The 24,251-nt window shown below is 38.5% G+C and overlaps 1 protein-coding gene across 12 annotated transcripts in view; it reads left to right on the top strand.

The window, feature by feature from the left end:
* The window catches only part of wwox (WW domain containing oxidoreductase), an 877,584-nt gene that overhangs the window by 448,014 nt on the left and 405,319 nt on the right, over positions 1–24,251 (top strand). Inside the window, exons 9-10 of one of the 12 annotated variants that reach the window (XM_069902092.1) lie at positions 628–656; positions 3,779–3,821. The exons of 9 other annotated variants lie outside the window; for them this stretch is intronic. In XM_069902092.1, coding sequence (XP_069758193.1) covers positions 628–656; positions 3,779–3,800 — 51 coding nt within the window. In that variant the 3' untranslated portion in view covers positions 3,801–3,821. Of the gene's footprint in view, positions 1–627; positions 657–3,778; positions 3,822–16,701; positions 16,718–24,251 lie in introns of those variants that run through there. 2 more of the 12 variants (XM_069902086.1, XM_069902088.1) reach the window with 2 other exon arrangements.

The raw sequence follows: 24,251 nt of genomic DNA, 5'->3' as shown, positions 1-24,251 counted from the left end.
TTCAAACTAGAGGGCATGGTTTAAGATTGAAAGGGAAAAATTATAAGGGGAACATGAGGGGAAATTTCTTTACGCAAAGGGTGGTAGGGATGTGGAATAAGCTTCCGGCAGACGTGGTTGAGGCGGGATCGTTGGTTACATTTAAGGAAAGACTGGATAGTTGCATGGAGAGGAGAGGATTGGATGAGTATGGACCAGGTGTTGGTCAGTGGGACTAGGAGGGTGGGGATTTGTTATGGCATGGACTAGTAGGGCCGAACTGGCCTGTTCTGTGCTGTAAGTGGTTATATGGTGTACATTGAGTCCGTTTTTTTTTGCACTACCAATAACTGGTAATTCTGCCTCACCCACAAAAGAAAGAATCTCAGAGTTGTATGTTAGGTCTTGTATGCACTTTGACAATAAATCTGAGTAAGGGGCTTCAAAATTACAACTCCTACGACCACAAATTTTTCTCAGCTTTTCTGGGTTCAGATCCAAATTCCTCTTCTGCATTGTGTGTATTTAATTTTGAATAAACAGGATAATGTGAACTTCTAGAGATTTGCTTTTGAAATATTGACAGCAAGTTTTGGCTCCAACTTTGGAGCATCTAGTGACCTTTGCCTTTTATCATGTCATTTACAGACTATGCCAAAGACTGTTATCTACTATTGGTAAGATTCATGATAAAGCACTGTTCCCAGTATGTTTTCATGATGTGTTAACAATACTGACAAGGGGATAGCTACTGTTCAAGGAGTTAACATCGTCCATCATGGTCAGCGATCCTTTTCAGTGCCAAGTAAAACTGCAAACCTTTGGCTGTCAGGGAATAATGACCATGCCAGAAAATGTCTTGTCATCCAGGTATTTTGAAGCAGCGCAGAGAGTGTGAAGGCACGAACTTATTCCTTGTGATGTACCCAAATGAGTTGTTGATCAGAGGCTCCTTAATGTTAAGTGGTAAAAAGTTTTTACCAGAAATTCCTGCTGAACTACAATTTGTTTCATTGATATTAACAGATTCTAGAAGGATTTTTATAACCTTAATAAAAGATGCAGATTAAAGTAGTTAAATAATTCAGGTGATCCAAAACTATGATTCCCGCCCTCACAGCAAAAGTAATGAATGTCTTTATTGACGAGGGAAAGGAAGCTAATAAAATTTCCTTTATTTTAGATGGAGCTAACTTTTTAAACCAATGTTTGTCGTTCACATTGAAGTGAGAGATGATTGCGTCTGAAAAGGAATAATTCTTCCACTTTACCTTCCCTTGTATTAGCATTCGTCACTGTGTGTTGGGGTAAGATCCTTGCGACTCTACCCACTTACTGCTCCTCAACTCGATTTTCTGAGGAATATCCTATTGTTCTAATATGAGACTCTTAATCTCCAGTATAGCCATTATTGTCTCTGAGGTCGGGTGCCAATTAATGCTGACTTCTGGGCAGATTCCTGCTGTGGAGCTAAGCATATTCAGAATTGGGTTGGATCTCTTGACACTTAGTTCAACTAGGACAACATAAAAATAATGATATTACAAAGGAAATCGCTGCCACTGTCTTAGTTGGATTAAATCCAAATGCTCAAGCTGAGAGGTTCTAAATGTCGAAAATAGAGTTGCACAGTGTTCATTTGTAAGAATAGATCTAATTAGCTTTCTTTTCATGGTGCCGGTTTAAGTTATAGTGAGTGCTAATTTTGTTGGCTCATCATGAGTCTTTTACATTGCCAGTGTGTAAATGCATCAGTTTCAACCTTACTCACAAATTTATTGGCATAATGATTATACCCGCCTCTGCATTTATCGTCACAGTCTAACATTGCTTTAACGTTTCACTTTTGGGATCTTTTGGCCAATGGTGTGGTCTACTATAGAACTGGAGGATGGAAAGAATTAAATGCTTCACAGACTGTTCGAGGTGTCTATACTGTGAAGGTAAATGAACAGATGGTCCTTTTCCTCCACTCGATATTGCAAAAAAAAAATTTGTCGTTCCAACATGGTTTATTGTCCAGATAGAAATGCAGGAATGACCTTCAAATATGAATTCACTCCATTTATGCAAGTCTTGAGAAAGATCACGTTAAGTCAAAAGCTCGGGTTCCTTGCAGGGTAGAAAGTGCAGGTATGCTTGTGAGAGAATTATGTTGGGAGAGTTTGTAATTAAGGTACCAGTATATTGATTTGGGAAACAAGTGAATTAATTTAAGAATATTTTTCAGCTTTAACTTTTCTGCAAATAAATGTGCATTTAGGTTGAAATAAAACATTGCTTTATGAAACAACCTTGAGATTTTTGAGATTTCTCATATTTTTCTGAAAAAACAAGTAACAGATAAAATGCTTGTTGATTTTTAATTTTTAATTGGGGAAATGAGAAGATGAGCACTTTACTTAGGCATGCTCTCTGATGTTATTCGGAGTTAGGAAGAATGTTTAAGATCAATTTTTTTTAGCAGAGTAAAATCCTATGAGTAGCAGGAAGAAATGTGTACTTATATTTTGAAAAAATGATATCGTGTTCCCACATACATTTGCTTAAAAAGATTTTTACCTTCTGTACTCCTGAGATTTTAACTCTTTTAATTTTTGTTAAGAAAGCTCTGCTAAGATTTGTATGTTAAATCTGTCGTGTAATCAAACCCGAGGTAAGATGTAAGTGCCACTGATAGAATGTACGCCATTTGTGGTATTATGTATTTTAATTCTATATTGCGTGCAGATTGATTTCCCTTTCCCTCAAAAAAAGCATAGAAATATATGTGAAGATGTAGCAGGTCAGGCACCATCTGTGGAAAGAGAGGCAAAGCAAACATTCCAGGGTTTTCAGTTTTTATTTCAGATTCTCAGCATTTGTATTATCTTTCAATTTCAGTGGAAAAAGTACACACTTAAAAATGGTTGTTCTCCATCCAGGAGAGTGGACAGACCGTCACACTGCAATGCTTGATTTTGATCTAGCAACATACTTGTGACTGCTGGAGTTCCCATCAAGAACATTTACCCCTTCCCTCCATCTTTCATAAATAAGCTGTATCATTCCCTTCGAACATTCTAACTAGATCAGTTAACTCATCTGTAACCAGAATCAGGATCCTCTGATCTCTATTGGTAACACACAATGATAAGTTTAAACTTCAAGTTAATTCCACATTTTTTAATGACATAAGAACATGGTAATGTATTAACAGATTGTGTGCTTTGTTGAATTTATACACTGAACCAATTTGCTATATCTGATCTCTGTGCTTTTAAAGACCTGATTAAAGATACCGAGGGGAAGATACTTCTGTGGAATGTCCATCTCTTTTGACATGAACTAGTCCTGCTGCCTATAATACAGCTTTATAATTGTTGTTCAGAGGGAGGAGGAAGTGGATACTTAGCTGAATATCTTGTGACATCTTGTGCTTTGCAAATATGGAAAGGTGATGCGGGCAACATGCTTGGTTCATGTCAATGTGCTTGAGTATTCCTTTTCCGAAGTTGTATTTAATTATGCTTTAAATTTGTCAGTACAATGTTATAAAATTGGCTACGTGCGTAAGTTCAAGAAAGCACACAAAATGCTGTAGTTCACTCTCTTACTTTGGGACACAATGAATATATATGTAAGCTCAGTTACCATTCTGCAATACTCTTCATGATTCTAATTATGTCATAAAAATTTTATTCCTATTGACCACCCCCCCCTCACCGCAACCCCTCAAACTGTTTATCTGCACAACAAATGTCCCTCTTTCCTGCAAGAATTTTAGCTGTGTCCGTATCTTTTCTACATTTCTTCACAGCTGTAATCAACTTGGTTTTTAAAGGCCAAGAATCAATGGCTGAGGTAAGACCAGTCTAGTTTGACAGAAATCTGATTTGAGAACAAAAGAATTTTGTTTGATTTATCGATTGATGCTGTTTGCCACAAAAATATAACATGAAGTGTTATCTGTTGTCACTTAGCAGTTTTATGATGTTTCATGGGTTTACAGTATCTGGCAACTACAGTAGGAGAGGGAGAACCGACTCTTTTTCTCTTTATATAAGTCCTGGTCATGAAGATACCTGCTAGGAGCAAGGTCCTCTTCCAACAGGAATGGAGCCTACCTTAAGAAGAGTTTTAGGAACAAGAACTAAGTGGAGCGAAGCAAAAAGTAATTTCTCGACCTCGTGACCTCATGATCCTTGTGCCATCTTTTTACACCAAGAGAATGGAGAATTGCACAGGAAATATATTTCATGTAACTTGAGTTATTTAAATAAGGTGCCACTCATCAGGAAATAGAAATGTTGCAGCAAACCTTATAAATCATTGAAGCAAATTTTCCTTCATTCATGTGTTCTAATCAATGCAGCTCGACCAGCAAAACAGGATATGAGGGATTATAATGTGTCATCAGGCCTCTCCTGCCAGATTATTGATGCATTTTTTTCTGGTAACATTTGGCTTGCATCAGGGTTTATGATTTAAGAGAAGCATCTCTATCAGGGAATGCCTTAAGCTCATCTCAACAAAACGACTCTCCTCTTTTCAGCTGGGAGATGAGTTTATGCGTGCTGATCAGGGGACGCCTTTTGTGAGCAGCTGCCTTCCTCCTGCTCCTTTCACTCCTGCTGCTGTTCAGACTCTGACTCTTGTCTGTCAGGCTTCAGTCTTGCTGCTCCTCTGTTGTTGTCTTGCTGTTCAAGACTGTGTAGCATGTAGAAGGCAGCGCTGAAGTCGTCACCATCCTGGTATGGCAGGATCGACGCACGAAGAAAGGCTGGATGGACGGGGATTGTCCTCATTAGAATTTAGGAGAATGGTAAACCATTTAGGACTGAGATCACTCAGAGAGTTGTGAACTTGTGGGTCATCTCTGCGATGGAAAGCTGTTGAGGCCATTTCATTCGATGTATTCAAGAGAAAGTTGGATGTGGCCCTTAAAGAGGTCAAGGGATATTCAGGGAAAGTAAGAATATGGTACTGATCAGCTATGATCATATTGAATGGTAGTGCAAACTCAATGGGCTGAATGGGTTGCTCAAGTACCTATTTTCAATGACTATAATCTACTTCATATTTACTGTGGGATGCTGCCAGACATCCAAAACTCAACCTGAGTTACGTACTGCACCTTCAATCACTATACTGGAAAAACAAACTGATGTGAGATGCAAGCAAATGAACATCACAGACCCTTGTCCCCTGGTACCATCCCTCCTTTCCTTTTTAAAATATTTTTATTGAGTTTAACATAATAATCTATATGCATTATTGATACAGCAAAGCAATATGATTACATATACATAGCATATAATTATACCACAAATTTTAAATTTCATCCTTAATTGTTAAATGTGATTGTTTGTTAAAATGATTATACATAAAAATCAGTTAAATAATATTGTAACAAAGCTCATTATACCTTAATGTAGTATCTAAACCAAAATAGGTATTATCTCGGATAATCGTAATTAAACCCCATAAATCCATCTATGAAAAAGAAAAAAACCTAAAACTAATACTAACCCCTCCCTCTAATCAAGGTTACAATAAAAATTCAAAGATGGATCAACTCGCGGCCTCCAGCAGACAGAAGGATCAGTACAAGAACACCCATATCACCTAAAATGGCTAATTATGATAGTATTCTATAAATGGGCCCCATACCTCTTCAAACAAAAACTTTTTATCTTTGATATTATACTGTGGCGGCTCACCACTAAGCAGGCAAACCGGCCCCGCTTGTAAGCCACGCGGCGGGGCAGCCAACCAAAATGGCACCTTCGGGGGTTTTCCCTTCCTCCCAGCACAGGGCTCAGAAGCCTGCTCTGGGGCACCACGTGATGTCTGGGTGACATCAGCGCCCTCCAGTGCGGTTCTCAGCCAGGTCTGGGCTGGGAGTATAAGTGCAGCCCAGCAGCCTTCAATAAATGAGCTCAACCCGTCTGGTTGTGGGTGTTATTGCAGGAGCTGCCGCTACAATACCTAATTTTCTCTAAACTTAAATATGTCCATTTTTGAAGCTTCATTGATTCATATGTTATGGGAATGTATATTGGCAGAATATTTTTCATTCTTTATCAATAATTTTTAAGATTAAATTAGATTCATGCACTTTAATTGCTCTGTGTGTTTTTTTTTAATCGCGTGAACTGGATAAACTTTTATCGGCACCTCACGAGAAAGTTTTAGTTTTCAGCACGGTGAAAGCAAGACAAGCAGTTTTAATGAAATGGAAAGATGAACTCTCTTTGACTCATGCACACTGGCTACATAATGTAATGACATTATTAAGATTAGAGAAAATTAGGAACCATTCCTCGATGCACTACTGCGTGTTGAAAATGTCCTGTCATCTAGCCCCTCTTTGTTTGACAGAGTTGTGTCCTTGTAAACATGCTAATAATTGTAGTGAAATCATTGTCCCAGATACAGGCCGAGTTTCCTCGCAAACCAACAGTGACTTGAGAAGTGGCAGAAATTTACTGCAACTACTTGGAAATATCTTGCAGCAAAGATATTGAGAGTTAATGTGTCCTCCTCGGAGAGAGGATTTAAAGCACAAGAGCATGGTTGAACATTTTATGCACATTGTCAAACAACTTAATGAAAACAGCTTTCGGAAAACTAAGGTCGTACACAAAAATGCTGGAGAAGATCCGCAAACTAGATCTGCAGATACGTCATCTGTTTGGTTGGAAAACCAAACGTGTAGATCCAAAGATCACTGAGAGATTAGAGGTGGACAGGTAGGGCAAATTTAAGTTCTTAGGAATCACAGTCTTGCAGGATCTTTCCTGGACCCTGCACACTAATGGCATCATGAAAAAAGTGTGTTAGCGCCTCTACTTTCTCAGGAGTTTGCGGAGGTTTGGTATGACCTGAGAAACCCTGGCAAATTTCTACAGATATGTGGTGGAAAGTGTGTTGAGTGGCTGCATCATGGTCCGGTAGAGTGACACCAATACCCCTGAGCATAAAGCCCTCCAAAAGATAGTGGACAGCCTAGGACAACACAGGCAAAACCCTCCCCATCATTGAGAACATCTACAGGAAACACTGCGCTCTCAGAGAGTAGCAGCAATCATCAAAAATTCACACCACCCAGCACACACTCTGTTCTCGCTGCTACCATTAGCAAAGAGGTATCAGTGCCACAAGACTCGCACCACCAGGTTCAGGAACAGGTGCTCCCCCTCCACCGTCAGACTCCTCAACAACAAACTCAGTCAGGGACTCGTTTAAGGTCTCTGACTTGTGCATTTATTGATTTTTTTTCCTCTCAATATTGCAGTCAGTTTGTTTAAATTTATTTGTTTACATGTGTAAACAGAGAACAGGATTTTTTTTTGCACTGCAGGAAAAAGAATCTCGGGGTTGTATGTGATGCCTTGTATGTACTCTGACAATAAATCTGAAGATGTGGTATCTCTGCAGACTCTGGGAATTAGCCTTTTACTCAAAGCCTAAAACTAACCCTATTCTCAGTTGACAAAACAAGAAAACTCTAAAGAAGCCTTGTTCTCTTCTAATTGACACCTCAATCCTCTCAATAAGGTTGCTGACGCACTTTAATTTGTCAGCCATGGCTGTATTGATGCCTCCAGTGGTGAAGTGCTGCTCGCAGTATCAGCGAAATGCTAGAGAAAGCATTCCCTGTTAATGACTTGGATTGGTGTTTGAACAATCTGCATTGAGTTCTGAAGACATTTGACAGGGTCTCACTAACAGCAATGTAAATATCGAGATAAGCCATTATTAATAAAACATGCTCCTTGTTCTTATGAAACTTTTCCAGGCCAATTTTAATGTGGCTATTTCAGCAATTATGAAAATTATATAATTTGGGGTTGCTTGGATGCATGGTAAAGATTAGATGCACTAACATTCATGGTTCATGAAAGTAGTCGACTCAATTTTGCAATTGGCACCAGTTCTCAAGTAAATAATCACAGGCACACAATGTGTGTGTGTGTGTGTGTGTGTGTGTGTGTGTGTGTGTGTGTGTGTGTGTGTGTGTGTGTGTGTGTGTCTGAAATTTTCATAATTAACACCTGAAAAATGAGTATTCAATTTCAATGCAAGTATGTTTAACATTAAACATAAAATCTAAATGGTGGATCAAGATCATACAACCATCCTTGTGGATATGTTAGGGTTCATGTTATTTTGCATCTGGAAAAAAATGAATAGAATTTCTGACTCTACAAATCCAGTTCTTGCCGGCACTGCAAATTCTATTTTTGTGTTTAGGTGCAAAGTGAATCAAATTCTGGGCAGGGAATAGCAGATAATGTGCAGGTAGAGTACTTGGTACAAGATTGTGCTTCATGTGAACTAATACGCTTAATATTGAAACAACCTCAGATGTTTGAAGGTGTATTTTATGTACCATGAAGCATATCCATCCATTATATAATATTGTCCTGGGATAATGAGATCAGAATCTGTCCAAATTCAAATCTTGTTCACACACAGGACAGATGAATTGGGTTTTAAACTGGAGCCTCTGTGCAGGGTGAAAGATCCTTAATCCAGGGTATTTCACACATTCATTTAATAATATGCGGCACCTTGAGATTGTGATAAAGCAAGATCTGTGGGGTCAGTTGCGGTTAAGAGGTGGCTCATGCTGAATTAAATACCGTATTTCACTGTGTGCGATGAACTGGCACAGATTGCTGACCACTGGATTGTTGTCTAATATTCTTTTGTCAAATTCTCCTCTGGGCATCCACAACCCTGAAATTCTTACCATGATAATGTTTTAAAATAAACAGCTTGCTTTCTTCATTGGACCTTTTGGATGCCCCACTGGAAAATCTAGGAGCAAAGTGTTCAAATTTATCGAACTGTGTCTTGACAAGTTGCACTGAAGTAAGGCCAAGCTTTGTGTGCATTGTGTAGGAAACAGCTGGTTGTTGTGAGAGTGGGGGTGGTGGAGAGGGATGGAACATATATCTTAATATCACTGACACTCGACCAGTTAATCTGCATGTTATCTGCTGTCATCTCAAAAGACAAATTGCTCAGGCTAGGAAACTGTTGCTCATCCATTACTGAAACAGACCGGTTCACAGGTTATCTGACCACAGGATCTGTCGTTGAAAGATCCGCTCCCATGAACACAATATCTTTCTACATAATCGCAGCCTGCAGGAGACAAAATAATTCAGCTGTAAAACAAGATTAACTCGCTTAAGCAAGGCACTGATCACTGAGCAAAAGCCCTGCCATTGCTATCTGTGGAAATGAACAACAGATTTAGGGGCAATGTGGTTCAGGAAAGGTCTGCACAGCAAATGGCATTGAGAGAATAGTAATGGAACTGGATAAGCACATGGCTGTTGCAAGATACAGGTATTACAAGGAAACTGTATTTATTTCTGCCAAAGCTGTGTCCCAGCTATCTTGCAAAGAGTGATGGCATAATATTCTTTTCACGGATAATCTTGCATTTTTGTTGCTCTCAAACAAGCGATCTAATTCAATTTCCTGGAATACCTCTGTGAAAACCCCACCTGCATAAGATGATTATTCGGTCGCTCCAATGGTGAAAGGGAGGTTGGGAAAGCTATCATCAGGGTAATGTTGTTATATATCCCATGCGAAAAAGGGAATCCACCTGTGTTGCTGTAATATAAGCTGTACTGTGATGTAGTCGCTAAATTAGGCTGCACAGGAACAACCTTATTGCTCCTCGGCATCAGAAATCACATGTCCCTGCTTTCAAGCCTTACAGTAAAAGTTTAAAGTTTTTACATTGAAAATAAACTTTCTGTCAGGTGACTAATGTGACAAAACAGGAAATGGGGATGATTGCACCTATTTAATGGGATTTGAAATGTGATAAACTTTTAGATCATGTTCCACGTTGTTTGAAGTAAGTAAAAGTAAAGAAGTTAATTCATTACTTTGACATGGAGCATAGACAGGAGCCACTTGGTTCATTATGCCCTTTTTGATCGTCTGAAAGAAGGTATTCCACCTCTTTCTAACCAGATTTTTAAAAATTCAAATGTTTATCCGTCTACTTTGTTAAAATTATTGTTGATTCCATGCCACCATTTCTGATTCGGTGGAATATTAACAGCCTAAATCTCCTACCATGAGACTCATTCTTCTCAACTCTCCCCAAGTTTTGATGACAGTTTTAAGTTTATGCTTTACAGTTATTAATTCAACAACTTCCATTTGGACACACCATTTCACAGGTGTAATTCCATTTCAAAACTTTAAGTTTTCTGTTTTGTGTTGGATAACAGAGTTGAGTTATCCACTGTAGTTAAATCTTCCGCCCTCTTCCAACATTGAAAACAAGAGCTTCATTTCTGTGGAATAGATTCCTGGCAAGGTTACAAAGAGCATTTCAAAGGTCCAAACAATCAAGTAACATAAAAGGATGCCAACTGCAGCAGTTAATCCCTTCCCTGAAATGGGACCATTGTTTCAAAATCTCTCATAGTCTCCGTTACATCACCTTGGATGTCACTTCAGCTTTGCAGTGCTGCCATTTCTGGAAGAGTCATCTTTTTAATGATTTCTCAAAGATCATATGCTATTTGAATAAGATTTGAATAAGAACCAAGCACTCTCTGAGTTTCTTGTTCGATGATCTGTTGATCAGATCTCTAAGGGTCCCGAGAGGAGCTTCCCAAGATGAGTGTTGTTCCCCTGCTAAGGCTTGCTGCACTTCATGTGCCTCCAGTCACACTCCACTTAGATGAAAGAGAATCTGGGCCAACTGGGTTAGAGGGTAGCTCTGCTTTTGACTTGTGCCAGTATCTTTCAATGGCTTTTTTAAATGATATACTTTTTAAAATCCTTTGTCATATAACAGTTGGGGCAGGCTTACTGATCACATGATTTCAAAAGATTGCACCTAGTCATTTTGGAATAAGATTAATTCATGATATTTATTTATTTAGCCCTTAAGCCTGTTCCATCATTTAATGAGATCACGGTTGATCACTGACCTAACTCTATTGTCCTGTACTCCTCAATACCTTTTCTTTAGCACACTGGTTCTCAACCTTTTTATTTCCACTCACATCCCACTTTAAGTATTCCCTATGCCAAAGGTGCTCTGTGATTAGTAAGAGATTGCTTATGGTGGTATGTGGGTGGAAAGAAAAAGATTGAGAACCACTGTCCTAAAGGAAAGGTATTAAGGAATACAGGACAGTGGAGTTAGGTCAGTGATCAACCGTTATTTCATTAAATGATGGAACAGACCAATGACAATTTTTCTCAAGCAAAGTATTTCAGTAACAGTTGGGTCTAGCGCATTATCAACTTTCCCTTCCCACTCACATCCCACTTTAAGCAATCCCTTACTAATCATAGAGCACCGATGGCAAAGGGATTACTTAAAGTGGGATGTGAGTGGAAAGAAAAAAGGTGAGAACCACTGGTAGCAAAATTGTCAAAATCCAAAGTTAAAGCTAATCACTGGCTATTTGGGAAGCATTCTAAACTTATGGAAAATGTTTCCTCATTTAAGACCTAAAAAGAATGCCCTGGTGTATTCTGAGTTGCATCTGCTTCTTTCAAGTTGGTATCATAGTGCAGTTTGGTCAGACCACCCATGATAAGATCAAGTTGTGGGCATTCACTTTGTCTTCAGTGAATGGCTGGTGCCAATGAACTTGCTCAACTAGTGGCAAATCAACTGTGCTCACTAATTCTGACTTAATATCGATTGCATCAAGACATATAACCACCTGCATAAGATGATTAACTATTTGGTCAAGGTCAGCGGGCCAGAGCGCATGTTAGCAAGGGGCATTTGGTGACCACATGGGGGCACACTCTTCTGCTCTAAAACTTGCTCAGCAGTGGATGAGAATGGGGGGGGGTGGGGGTTGCTGATATGGCCTGCCCAGATGGGGCACAGTCTAACTGTCATAAATTTGCTCAGCAGTGGTGGGAGGGGCATGGAGAGCACCTCAAGGATGGGCTATGCCCGTGAATGCCTCCCCTTTGGCACCGACCGTATATTTGGTTGTTGTAAGGGTGAAAGGGAGGGTGAGAATGCAATGCTCTTGTAATCATCAAGACGTTAAAAAGACATAGAAATGCTGGAGGAACTCAGCCTGTCTTACTGTGTCCATAGGAGGTAAGGATATATTATTGACATTTTGAGCCTGAGCCCAAAGTACAAGCAAAAGGCAGGCAGGCATCTTAATTGAAGAAAAGAGATTAAGGGAGAAGAATGGGAGGGGCAGGAGTCCAGACCTAACATCCATCAGATGTTAATTGGACAAAAGGTGAGAATTGATTTTGGGTCTGTGAAAGGAGACAGAGAGAAAACAGAAGAGAGAGACAGACTGACAGAGCTGGAGGAAAGAAGATGGAGAAGAAGATGCCCTATCTTCAGGGTATTCCCCATACTCAAAAAGAAATCCACTTGCATCTATTATTGTCATGAATAATAGAGAGCTTTACATTCCGAGATTGATAGGGAGATCTTTTCATCCTGCTACAATATATTGTCCAATGCTGGAGTTAGAAATACAGAAGAAACCTAACGGGGAATGATTTTTCTATCAACAATGGGCTGAAACTGGCATCGCACTTTCAGCTTAATGAAATAACCAAAAAAAAAATGATGGTTAAAATTAATTGTACATGGTCATCTTCAAAGAAAATATCCAGAAACAAATAATTGCAAGCATAAAAAAATTCACCATTTAACTTAACAATACATTAGCTGGAAAGAAAAAAATGTATGTTAATGCCATTGAGAGATTCCTTTAAATCAGTGTTGCATCTCCTCCATTGGCTAAAGTTGCAGAAGCAACTGTTGTACTTCAGGTATTTATTATCATAGTCTACCAGGTATAAAAGCTCATATTTCATTTACACCTTTATTTATTTTTGACATTTTCAGGGCATTTTGCTGGTCTTTGTGCATGGATTCCCAAGTCCCTTTGGACTTCCATTATTCCTACATTTTCACCATCTAGAAAGTAATCTCCTTTTTGTTTTAGTCTGGACTGGATAACGTCATATCTGCATTTGCTGAAAACCATTTGGCACTGATTTATTTATTTGTCTAATTTATTAATATCTTGTCATCTGTTTTGCTTAAAATTCTACCCCTGAATCATCTCCAAACATGGATGAATGACTTTCTTGCCATTTGCCATATACAAGTGTAATTAATATATCATAACAGTGTAATATTTTATTTACTGGAATGATTTCAGAGACGAGGGTCCTCACTTCCAACAAAGGATGTTAGGCGAACCAAACTTTATAATTCCCTTGTTTCCCATTCTTGCTCCTTATGTATTGTAGTGACATGATTATCTTCACAAAAGAAAAGGAAGTTCCAAATTCAAGAAAACCGAAGGAGATGGTTAATGGACCATTGCTCCATGTTGCCAGAATCTGTCTTAATTACATATTTGTGAATTTTTCTTTACATTGTCCCTTCTAATTTTGCTCATGGTTTTTTTTTTGTTATCAAGGAGCGATCTTAGGCATTTAATTGACTTGTAACCTATTAAATTATTTTTGAAATGTCTCCCACTGTTCTTGAGATGTTTTATCTGTTACAATTTTTGCCCAGCTTAAGGTATGCAGGCTGCGTCTCATTGCATGGATGCCAGCCTTAACTTCATCTCGAAATTTAATGCCTCTTTAATACATTTTCCTTTTGAGCTCTACATTGAATTTAATCATATTATGATTGCTATTAGATAAATTTCACATACCATTGGGCTGTTAACCAAATCTAGTTCATTAATCATGTCCAAATCAAATGAATTAGGTCCATGTCTTTAAAGACTGGAACAATGCCACTGATTCTAGTTGCAAGACTACATTTCTACAGTATTTACATGGAATACAGAGGAGTACAGCATAGGATCAAGCCCTCAACTCCACAATATCTGCACCAAACATGATGCTGATTAAACATGCATCTCTCTGACTGCACACAATCCATATTCCTCCATTCCTTGATATTGATGTGTCTGTCCAGAAGCCACTTCAATGCTACCAGTTTGTCTGTTTCTACCACTACCCTTAAAGAAAAAAAAGCCTGTTGGGCTTTCCAGGCACAATAACCCATTCAAGGCTCTATTCGTCAGCTCTCGAGTACTTAAGAATGTCATTTTGTTGTGAAAGGCCCATGTAAGGGCAAACCTTCTTTTTTCAAAAATGTATTTGCAAAGGTTTATATCATGACCTTTTTGTGATCTTTTTCAGAATCTTTGATTTCAGAGATAAAATGGATTTAACAGTATAAGGAAGAATTTAATACCAGCTTTATAAAGTGCCTTAGGTGGTATTATAATTTAAATACTTGCTCTTCCTCAAAAATTAAAATGTGAAATGCTTTCCCCATGTCACCCTAAAGAGTGTTGTAGAATAGAGATTGCAGGTCCATAGTTCCCTGAAAGTAGCAGCAGGGTGGTGTAGAAGGTGTTTTGCATGCTGGCCGCCGTTGGTCAGGGCATTGGGTACAAGCTTCAGAAATCATGACTTTGTATTATTATGTGCTTTCCATTGGAAGGATGTCATTAAGCTGGAAAGGGTGTGAATAAGATGAATGAGGATGTTACTGGGACCTGACCCTCAAGTTCTAAGGAGAGATTGGGTACACTTGGACTTTTTTCCGCTGGAGTGTAGGAGGCTAATGAGTGACTTTGTAGAGGCATATAAAATCGTGAGGAGCATTGAAATGTGAATAGTCCTAATCTTTTCCTATAAGACTATCAGACTTAAGATCATAATTAGGCCATTCAGCCCATTGAGTCTGCTTTGCCATTCAAATCATGGCTGATGTATTTTTCCTTTCAACCCTATTCTCCTGCCTTCTTCCCATAGTCATTGATGCCCTTATTAATCAAGAACTTCTCAACCTCTGCTTTAATTATGTCCCACGACGGCATCCACATTCTGACTGAAGAAACTTCTCCTTGACTCTGTTCTAAAAGGACGTTATTCTGATGTTGTGCTCTCTGATACTAGACTCTCCCACAAGGATTCTATATGCTCTTCTCCTATACCCCTTCTTGGTGAGGAATTGATTTTTTTTAACCATCTGAGCCAGAGTAGTGGAATCTAAAATGAGAGGCCACAGGTTCAAAGTGAGATTGAAATATTTAAAATGGGCATAAAGAGCAACATTTTCACACAGAATGTGTGCTCCAATAGAGATGGCTACTACATATATGGCATAAAGAGACTTTTGGACAGGTAAATGGGCAGGGAAGATTCTGCAGAATCTGGGCCAAACAGAGGAAAAAAGGGATTCCCTCAGAGGGGTAACTTGGCTAGCATGGACAAATTGGGCCAAAGGGCCTGGCTCATGCTGTAGAGCTCTATTACACTTTGACTCTAACTTAATGTCTTATTAGTATGTGTAAATTTATCAAGAGCCCTTTTACACATTTGTTAGCTTATAGAGACTTTGGAGTAGTTTGCCTGTCTATGAATAGCATAATCTAGATTATAGTCAACCTTTCGTTAAAATTAATGTGTTAAGGAAAGCTCAAGGATTCCAAACTGAATAATCAGCCAAAACATTTTCCCCTGAACTTTTCTTCCAAGTTGAGGGTAAACGATGTAAATTCTAACCTATCTCTTCTGCACATGAAATCTGCTGAAGTCATCTTTATTTTAAAATGAAGTGTCTACTTTGGTCAATTTGCTCACTCAGCAGCGTGAGCTGGACAAGTTAGAAACTGTTGTGATGGATTCATTTCAGAAGTTAAACCTCTCGTCCTGATTTCTGGTAAACCAATTGAACTCTATTGGTGACTCTCATATGAAAGTCTTGAACCAGACAGGAAGAATAGGTTTCCCCTTTCTATTTTGAAGAACAAAATGACCTTTAATTATTTTAGTGTTTGGTTAGTTTTCAGCTGCTACTATTTCTGTTCTTCAGGTTTTCAATTGCCCTGAGTGATAATGGAAAGATGATTAATGGTGGAGCTTCTGGTACTGTTAGAAAGTATCACGGCTAACATCCTCCCACAAGAATTTTACAGTATATTGAGCTGGGACTGACTGCATGACCAAGATTGAGCACTTTTCATTGGATTCACTTTTTTGTTTCTGTATCTTTGTTCTTCATGGTGCAGTGAATTGCCATCAGCACCTCTGGGCTGGCACGTATTGGACTCTTGCTGCATGTTGACGTATCTTTAGTTCTCTGCTTGCTTTACATCTTGATGTTGAACACTGTGGACATTCTGACTTTTATTCCACATGACTATTAAGCCATCATTATTATTAATTCCTGTCAAAGTTGTTCAAGGTAAATGACCCTTCAGCTACATTAGCAGTTTCTATAAACCTTTTAACAGTACAAGCATGGACTTGTATAAATAGGAGGAAATTTACAACTGTTTTGCAAATATATTGGTTCATATTTGGGGAACTTCACACTCCCCACGGATGTACACTCAGCCTCCAAACTTGCAACCTGCCCCCACACTTTTTAAATTTTTTAAAAAATTTTTCACACTATAAACCATACTGACCAAAATACATACAGACATTTTTTCTCTTGAATATATAGTGTAATTTTCTCCCCTTTTCCCCCCCTCCCTTCCCTCCCTCCCTCTCCCCCCTTCCCATTTATTCAAAGTTCAATCTATACGATACATTAAATCCGTTAAACAATGTCATCACTTAATAAAAATAAACAAGAAATTTTTATCTTTTACTTTTCTATATTGAGTCAGTTCATTTCGTTGTCTTCTCCTTTTGTCATTTTAGGTGCTGGAGGTCCATGGTAGGATTTCTCTATTGTATTTCATGTATGGTTCCTATATTTGTTCAAATATTGTGATGTTATTTCTTAAATTATATGTTATTTTTTCTAATGGAATACATTTATTTATTTCTATGTACCATTGTTGTATTCTCAAGTTGTCTTCTAATTTCCAGGTTGACATAATACATTTTTTTGCTACAGCTAGGGCTATCATAACAAATTTTTTCTGTGCTCCATCCAAATCGAGTCCAAATTCTTTATTTCTTATCTTACTTAGAAGGAAGATCTCTGGGTTTTTTGGTATGTTGCTTTTTGTGATTTTATTTAAGATCTGGTTTAGATCTTCCCAAAATTTTTTTTTGCTAACCGATTCTAAAGTTACAAGCCAACAGCACACAGAGGGAAGTAAGCTAAGGGGAATGGGCTTTAACAGCATAAATTGCATTCTTTTGGTTAGGGGATAAAGAGTCTCCACAAAACAGCTGAAAAAAATATTTTCCACAGGTTAATTCATAAACCTTAGATGAAATAATTTTCTAAATTGCCAGTAATTTTTTTCTGACGTTCAGAAACATTCAAAAATTATTATGAACAATTCAAACTTCTCAGTAAAAAAAAATCATAACTTATTGCAAGCAAAATCTAGGATATGTCAAATGCAAATGAAAAAAGCTATTTTAAAAAAATTGAACAATTTGATGTAATCTAGAAGTGTTGAAACTTAACCTCAGTTCCTTGCATCCATTCTGTTCCATTAAAAACAATAGGTAAGTGTATTCTGCATTTGAAGTGCTCTCTGAACCCTTCTCCATTAACAATGGCATGAAGCAAGGCTGCGTTCTCGCACCAACCCTCTTTTCAATCTTCTTCAGCATGATGCTGAAACAAGCCATGAAAGACCTCAACAATGAAGATGCTGTTTACATCCGGTACCGCACGGATGGCAATCTCTTCAATCTGAGGCGCCTGCAAGCTCACACCAAGACACAAGAGCAACTTGTCCCATGGTCACTGTAGTAGTTGAGGAAATTGTTGGTTGTTCTGTAGATAACTGCTAATACAGTATATCCCAGCAAACTCCAGACTGTTATTTATTTACTTTGAAAATTAAGTAACAATGTGGGTTGTTCTGCTCTGCAAAGGCATCATTCTGTATTAGATGGCAGGAGAGAAAAAAACTGCAAGAGTAATTTATTTTTTGTTTCCCAGAAGTCTGGAAGCATGCAAGCAATTCTTTTGGGAAACATGAGATTATCAACTGAGAAAGTGAGATTTATATCAAATGCATAACACTGAATGTCAGAGAGCCAATTTGGTCTTCAATTACATTTCTGATTCTTAAAATGAACTTGTCTGCTCAGAACATATTCCTGCGAACGACAGTGCTCATGGAATCAGCTCTAAAAGGCGTCATCACAGTACAGTAAACCCACTGTTATCTGGCACCTATGGAGATTGGTAGATGCCGATTATGCAGGTTTTCTGGTTGGCTTGGCAATGCCTGCATTAATAATAAGCAATTTAAAAGACAGAAATATTATACTGTACATATACTGAACAAACTTCACTTGCATATATATATATATTTATATAAAACTTAAAGCATTTTACTTTATTTTCAGTCACATTCTTTGAAAACATTTAACCGTCGCTGCATCTGCAGGTCCCAGGGAACTGCCTGAAAAACAAACAATAACATCTTAATTTCACCCCCCCACCCCACAATTTACAGATAAAACCTTTCTAATAAACTCAATAATATACTAACAAAGATTTTAAAAAAAACCTCTGACTAATCAACGAGACACTTTACGAGAGTCAACCCAGCAATGAGCGGCATCAACCAGCTCTTCATCCTGGGAGATGTCATTTTATTCAAACACAACTTTATTCAAACAGCTGCTACGAGCAAAGCATGACTAAAGCACTCATATTTGCTCCCATCTTCACCAAAGGTTTATGTCTTACCTCAGAGAACATTTTTTTTTACAATTTTAAACTTTTATTTAAATTTTTAAGTATTCTTAATTATTCTTTTTATTTTTTAAATTTATTTTCTTCGATATTTTTTGCCGGTTGCTAATTCCGGGTAACAGGGGTTTTACTGTACAGAGAGATACATTGCTAATAATGTTACTGTATCTGAGCCCTGATTGAAATCTCAGCATTTACACTTGTATTACCCAAAAATCTCTGCTCTCACTGCTGTAGCATATTGCTTTGCCAGGAACCTGAGTGTTGGGATTCTGAGGAGAGCCCCTGAACTCCTTTGCTGCAAAGTGGTACACGGTGGTCACTGGCTGTTGAGCTTGTTCCAATAGTGAAATCTCTGGGCTGGTGAAAATTGCCCCGAAAGGGAAACAAGAGCTTCCATCACATCTAGACCACAAGATCCAGTTGGTCTGTAAACCTGTGGTACAAGCTCTGCGAGTTCCAAGTAATGGCCCATCCAGCCACAATACATCCCTCAGCTCCACGTCTTACCCTGGCTCACCCAGCCATTGTCCACATTAGCAACAACCCATGGGCAGTTCGTTGATTCAGGAGTGCCAGTGCATCAAGAGTTCATGCCAGATAACCAGCAGAGCAGTGAACAACAGCGAGGAAGGTGAGAATTTCCTCCATTTCCAGCATTACAGGGATTTGGGCCAGATTCCTAGCTCAGCAGCACACAACCACCATTCCAAGTGGCTGCCCTTTTTAAGTGCTGTCAGTGCATACCTTTGAATGAATGGATGGGAGGTGCTAAATATAGTAGCAGTGCAATGTAAACTTTATACCCCAGGATGTTCCTTCGGGTTGGTTATAAAGTGTAATAATATTTCAAAATGCTGTAAATGAAGGAAAAGGAAATATGAAATGCCAGAAAAAAAAATCTGCTCAACTTGCTGACTTATTTATTCTTTTTATTTTTATATATTTTCTTCGATATTGTTGCCGGTTGCTCATTCCGGATAACAGGGGTTTTACTGTCCAGAGAGATACAGCTAATAGTGTTACGGTACCTGAACCCTGACTGAAATCTCAGCACTTACAATTGTATTACCCAAAAAGTGGGAATGGCCCATACCTAGATCAAACTTATTAAGTTACCCACCGCAGGCTGAAATATAAAATTAAGTTTAAGTTTACATGCTGTAATTAAATAAACAAAACTTTTGCACAGAGTTGGAGTCTGAAGGGAATGGAACATAGGAAATAAACTGGAATATTGATATACATTTTGAATTTGATATTCTTGGGGATTGGATACTAGTCTGGATAAATGGGGAGAAGTTGTTTCCACATACTGAAGGCTGGCATGGTTGGCGTAGCAGTAGAACAACACCTTCACAGCACCAGTGATTGGGATCGGGATCCGGTTTCAAATCCCTTGCTCTCTATAAGGAGTTTGTATGTTCTCCCTGTGTCTGCATGGGTTTGCTCTGGGGGCTCCAATTTCCTCCCACAGTTCAAAACATAGCGGGGGTGCAGGTTAATGGGGTGTAAACTGGGTGGTATGGACTCGTGAGCCGAAATGGCCTGTTACTGTGCTACATGTCTAAATTTTTATTTTAATTTATCTATGACCTGGGCAGACATTGGTTACTTCAAAGTGAGATATGGAAGAAATTGGTTCACATGATGCCTTGAAAAGTGACGGAATTATCTATTTCAGAGGTTCGTGAATTTCAGTCATATTGAGAACATTTGTGATGGAGACTGATGGATTTATTGTTGCAAAAGGAATCAGGAGATGTTGGGATCAAGTAGGATGAATGGACTTAAGATCATGCCCGAGATTCCAAGATTCCTTTATTGTTGTGTAATAGTACAGAACGTATCATGAAATTGCCTTCTGCCTGCTATAAGGCAGACAAAGAGTCGCCATTAGTGATGCCCCACGCCCCTTGCAGTAAGAGAGAAAGAGAAGCAAAAGAGAGTCCCTTCAGAGTCAATGAGTGTCTGTGGATTCGCCTCCAGTGCTCGTGTAACCTCTGCAGTCGCACTGACTCCTGTTCAATCCATCAGTGACCTGAGCACCAGATCCAAACTTCTGACAAGAAGCCTTCATCATCAAAGACCTTTGGGAGCCCTTCTTGCCCTCAGCACCCTCAAGAATCTTGGGTCCAATACCTGGTTCACTTGAGCTAGTCTCCAGCAGCTCGCAGCCTGTGCCAGACTCTCGACCACAAGTAGCCCGCAGCCTGTGTGGTCACCTTCCCTGTCGCTCTTCATTGATCAACTATTCCATAACCAAACGGTTGTGCGACTGGGTGATGTAGAAACAGAACTACTCAGCAGGCCATGCAGCATTGGTCGAGAAAGAAGTAAAATTTATGTTTCACAATGATGGTATTTTATCAGTTGGGATAAAGAGCTTGTAATTGCATCTTCAGTCCTTCCTCACTCTGCCATTTAAGACTTATTTCATTTTTCACCTTTTTTTGGTTCCACTGAAAGCTTATCAGCCTGATACATTCTGTTTCTCTCACCACAGTTGTTGCCTACCTTCGGAATATTTCCAACATTTTCTGTTTCATTTCATTTTTCCAGCAATTTTCTTATTGCTAGGTGACCTAAACCAGCTATTTCTTGTATTCAAATGCAGGTCAATGTTGTTGTACTGTACAAGAATAAATTCGTTCCTGTATAAAAGATATTTGGCTCTCTGTGATCCACAAAAATTGTTAAGACTAATCAGCTTGATGTGAATAGTGCAAGGCAATGTTGGAACTTGATATTTCAAGGCACTCACGCCTGAATCATGCAGTTGTATGGCAAATCATCTGTATATTACCAGGAGAAATCCTGTTAATGGGTAACATTGAAAGTGAAAATCTCTGAATAGTCTGATTTGAACATACAGTGAGCGCGTGTTACTCACTTTTGAAAATTCTTCTCCTGTGCTGGTTTAACAGTGGACATAGTGTGCAAGGAAACAGTTTCATAAAAATACATGTAATTTTAATCCTGTTGATCTTTTTTTATTGAATTGACAAGGAAGTGAAATTGATTGACAGGAACACAAATGATATGTGGCATGTAACACAGGTATGTATTAATACAGATTTAGGAAATGAAATTTGGACATTTGTGAACAAATTGTGACATTTATAAAAATATCAGGCATCTTTTTAATAATTTGTTTGCTCATTCTAGTTTTAGCTCATTGATATATTGCAATTTGGAATTAAGCTTGTAAAGTGATGTATCCATATAAATTGTCCCATAATATACACATGAATAGAGTATATAATGTTACAAGCCCATGGCCTGCATAATGTATTTAGTGGGCCACCCTCCCACCTTTTGAGCACTTGAAATCTGGTCAGGTAAGTGGAAATCAGGCCAACAATCTGATCAGATCAGACTCAAGGAGTCATGCAGCCCGCACCTCTTCCTACTTGCATTTTTTCGAAATGCATTTAATTGCTCTGCATTTGGGCTAAATTTATTGAACTCCAAGAAATGTGGGTATTTTGTCAAAAACTCAGTTTACGTTGGCCTGTGACCTACATGCATGTTAAAACTTACTTGGGCTTCTTGAGGTGACAAGAGTTCAGATCATGGTGGTCGTTTGTGTGCACATTAATACTGGGCTATTTTAACATATTCAGGACTCCTTTATTGTATAGAACATGTAATTTTACATATAATTGCCTTCTGTAAGGCAGACAAAAAGTTGTGATTAGTTTGTTGACAATTAAAATTTGGTACATTGAAATTGTGGTGAATTAGCCATCTTGATATGGTAGAACAGTAACACCAAGCCATGGGCCAGTGACATTGAAAGCAGATATGATAGTAAGATTTAAGAGGCATTTAGACAAGGACCTGAACAGGCAGGGGATGAGGAATGTAGAGGCAGGTGGGATGAACTTAAATTGGCATCTGATATCTTGGGCTAAAAGGCATGTTTCCTCTGCTGTACTTCTAGGTATACAACTTTATTAAAGTTGGTGTGAATTTACAAGGTTGTTGAATGCCTTTTTGTTTATGGTAGATTTTTTACTCGTCGTGTATGCATTTTACTTATCTCTTGAATCTTCTCTGCAGCCAAAACATTGAAAAAAATATATACTCAGCTTTATTTTATTGGAAGAACAACTTGTTCAACATTACACATTTGTGACATAATGATTTGTTGAATTAAAAGAGCAGTTTTAACAGATGTACTTGCAAGAAATAAGGATTACTGAACTTTTTCCCTTAGTGTCTCTCAAAACTTATATTAATTTGCCTTGAAACCAATGCAGAAAAAAATTGGTGAAGGCAAGCAATTAAACACCTATCATTACATTGATATCATTCACTGAATTTATGTTTATGGACTGTTTGTGTGGGAATTTGTTGGAGTTGAACCTTAATGCATAGCCAAGTAACTCAATCCTTCCAGCCTTGTGTTTTGTGGGATTTGAGAGGTAATGTTTATTTGATTGAAATGAAGGGGCAGTAAAGCATTTGTTTTTCATTGTAAAGGCCCATTGAACCAAGAGATGCAGCTTCTATTGACATTTGTTTGTCTTTTAATGTGCTTATGTTCAGGGTGTGGACACAGTTTAACTGAAAAGGAGTCTGTTCATTGTTCTAAACTAAACTTTAAAAACTAAATACAAAAATTAAATTGTGGAAACTTTCCACAGCTACATAGCGCCAGTCATCACCCTAAATCTTGCTCCTGCTCTGGTTTGGAGCAAGTCACGAGTGTTTTTAAGACAGCAATGTTGGAAAAAATCTATCAAATATTTAACATAAGTTAGCACAACTACACACCTTGTGGTCATTTACACTGCACACCTTGAGTTCCTGTGCACGTTAATCCCAGGGCTTTTCCATGGAGCAACCTGGTCGGAGTCATCAGCTGGACGTTAAATTCATGAGGTGAGTTCTGCGGTGCTCTACAGGCTGCAGGCTTCCCCCGAAAGGTAGTAGGGATCCTGCAGGATAAATTGCGGTGCAGGAATTTACTAAAAATTCCGGAACTTTCCTTTTTAGACTGCCCATGTAACAGCAAATTTCATTGATTGTGCCGTTACATGTCTGCAGTCCAAAAACCATAATTTGTGGAGGCAGAGTCTGAACTCCCCTGTCAATGCTTTGGACATGGTAACCACTGCTTGGACTGCTTCTGTGAGTTTGCATGCTTGCAAGTGAGTTATTTATAGCTTTGCAGGTAATTGGTTTGAGTGGAATTTACCAAATCATTTCAGAATACAGTTTAATGCAGAATAAAGTTTAATTTTTGTGCCTTGCCAAGCTACTCATCATAATTCCATTGGCTGTACACCTGCAAAATTAAGGGGTAATTTTAGGAGCTGCCTGCATGATGAAAAGATCTCCAAATTCATATGAGTTTTGAATTAGTGACATTTCAGTTATCAAAACACAGGCAATCAGCAACAGTTAAAGTGGCCAGTGATCAGTCCCTTTCCTGCTTCAGCTGACTGCAGACAGAGAGACCATGTTCTACATCAATGCTTCTTTATAAGGTGTTTTCGATAGAATCATGGAATACTATAACACAGAAACAGGATCTTTGGCCCTTCTAGTTTGTGCCAAACTATTTTTT

This window comes from Narcine bancroftii, chromosome 10 (genome assembly GCF_036971445.1).
Source record: "Narcine bancroftii isolate sNarBan1 chromosome 10, sNarBan1.hap1, whole genome shotgun sequence".
Classification (NCBI taxonomy): domain Eukaryota; kingdom Metazoa; phylum Chordata; class Chondrichthyes; order Torpediniformes; family Narcinidae; genus Narcine; species Narcine bancroftii.
This window is presented reverse-complemented; position numbering and strand designations above follow the sequence as displayed.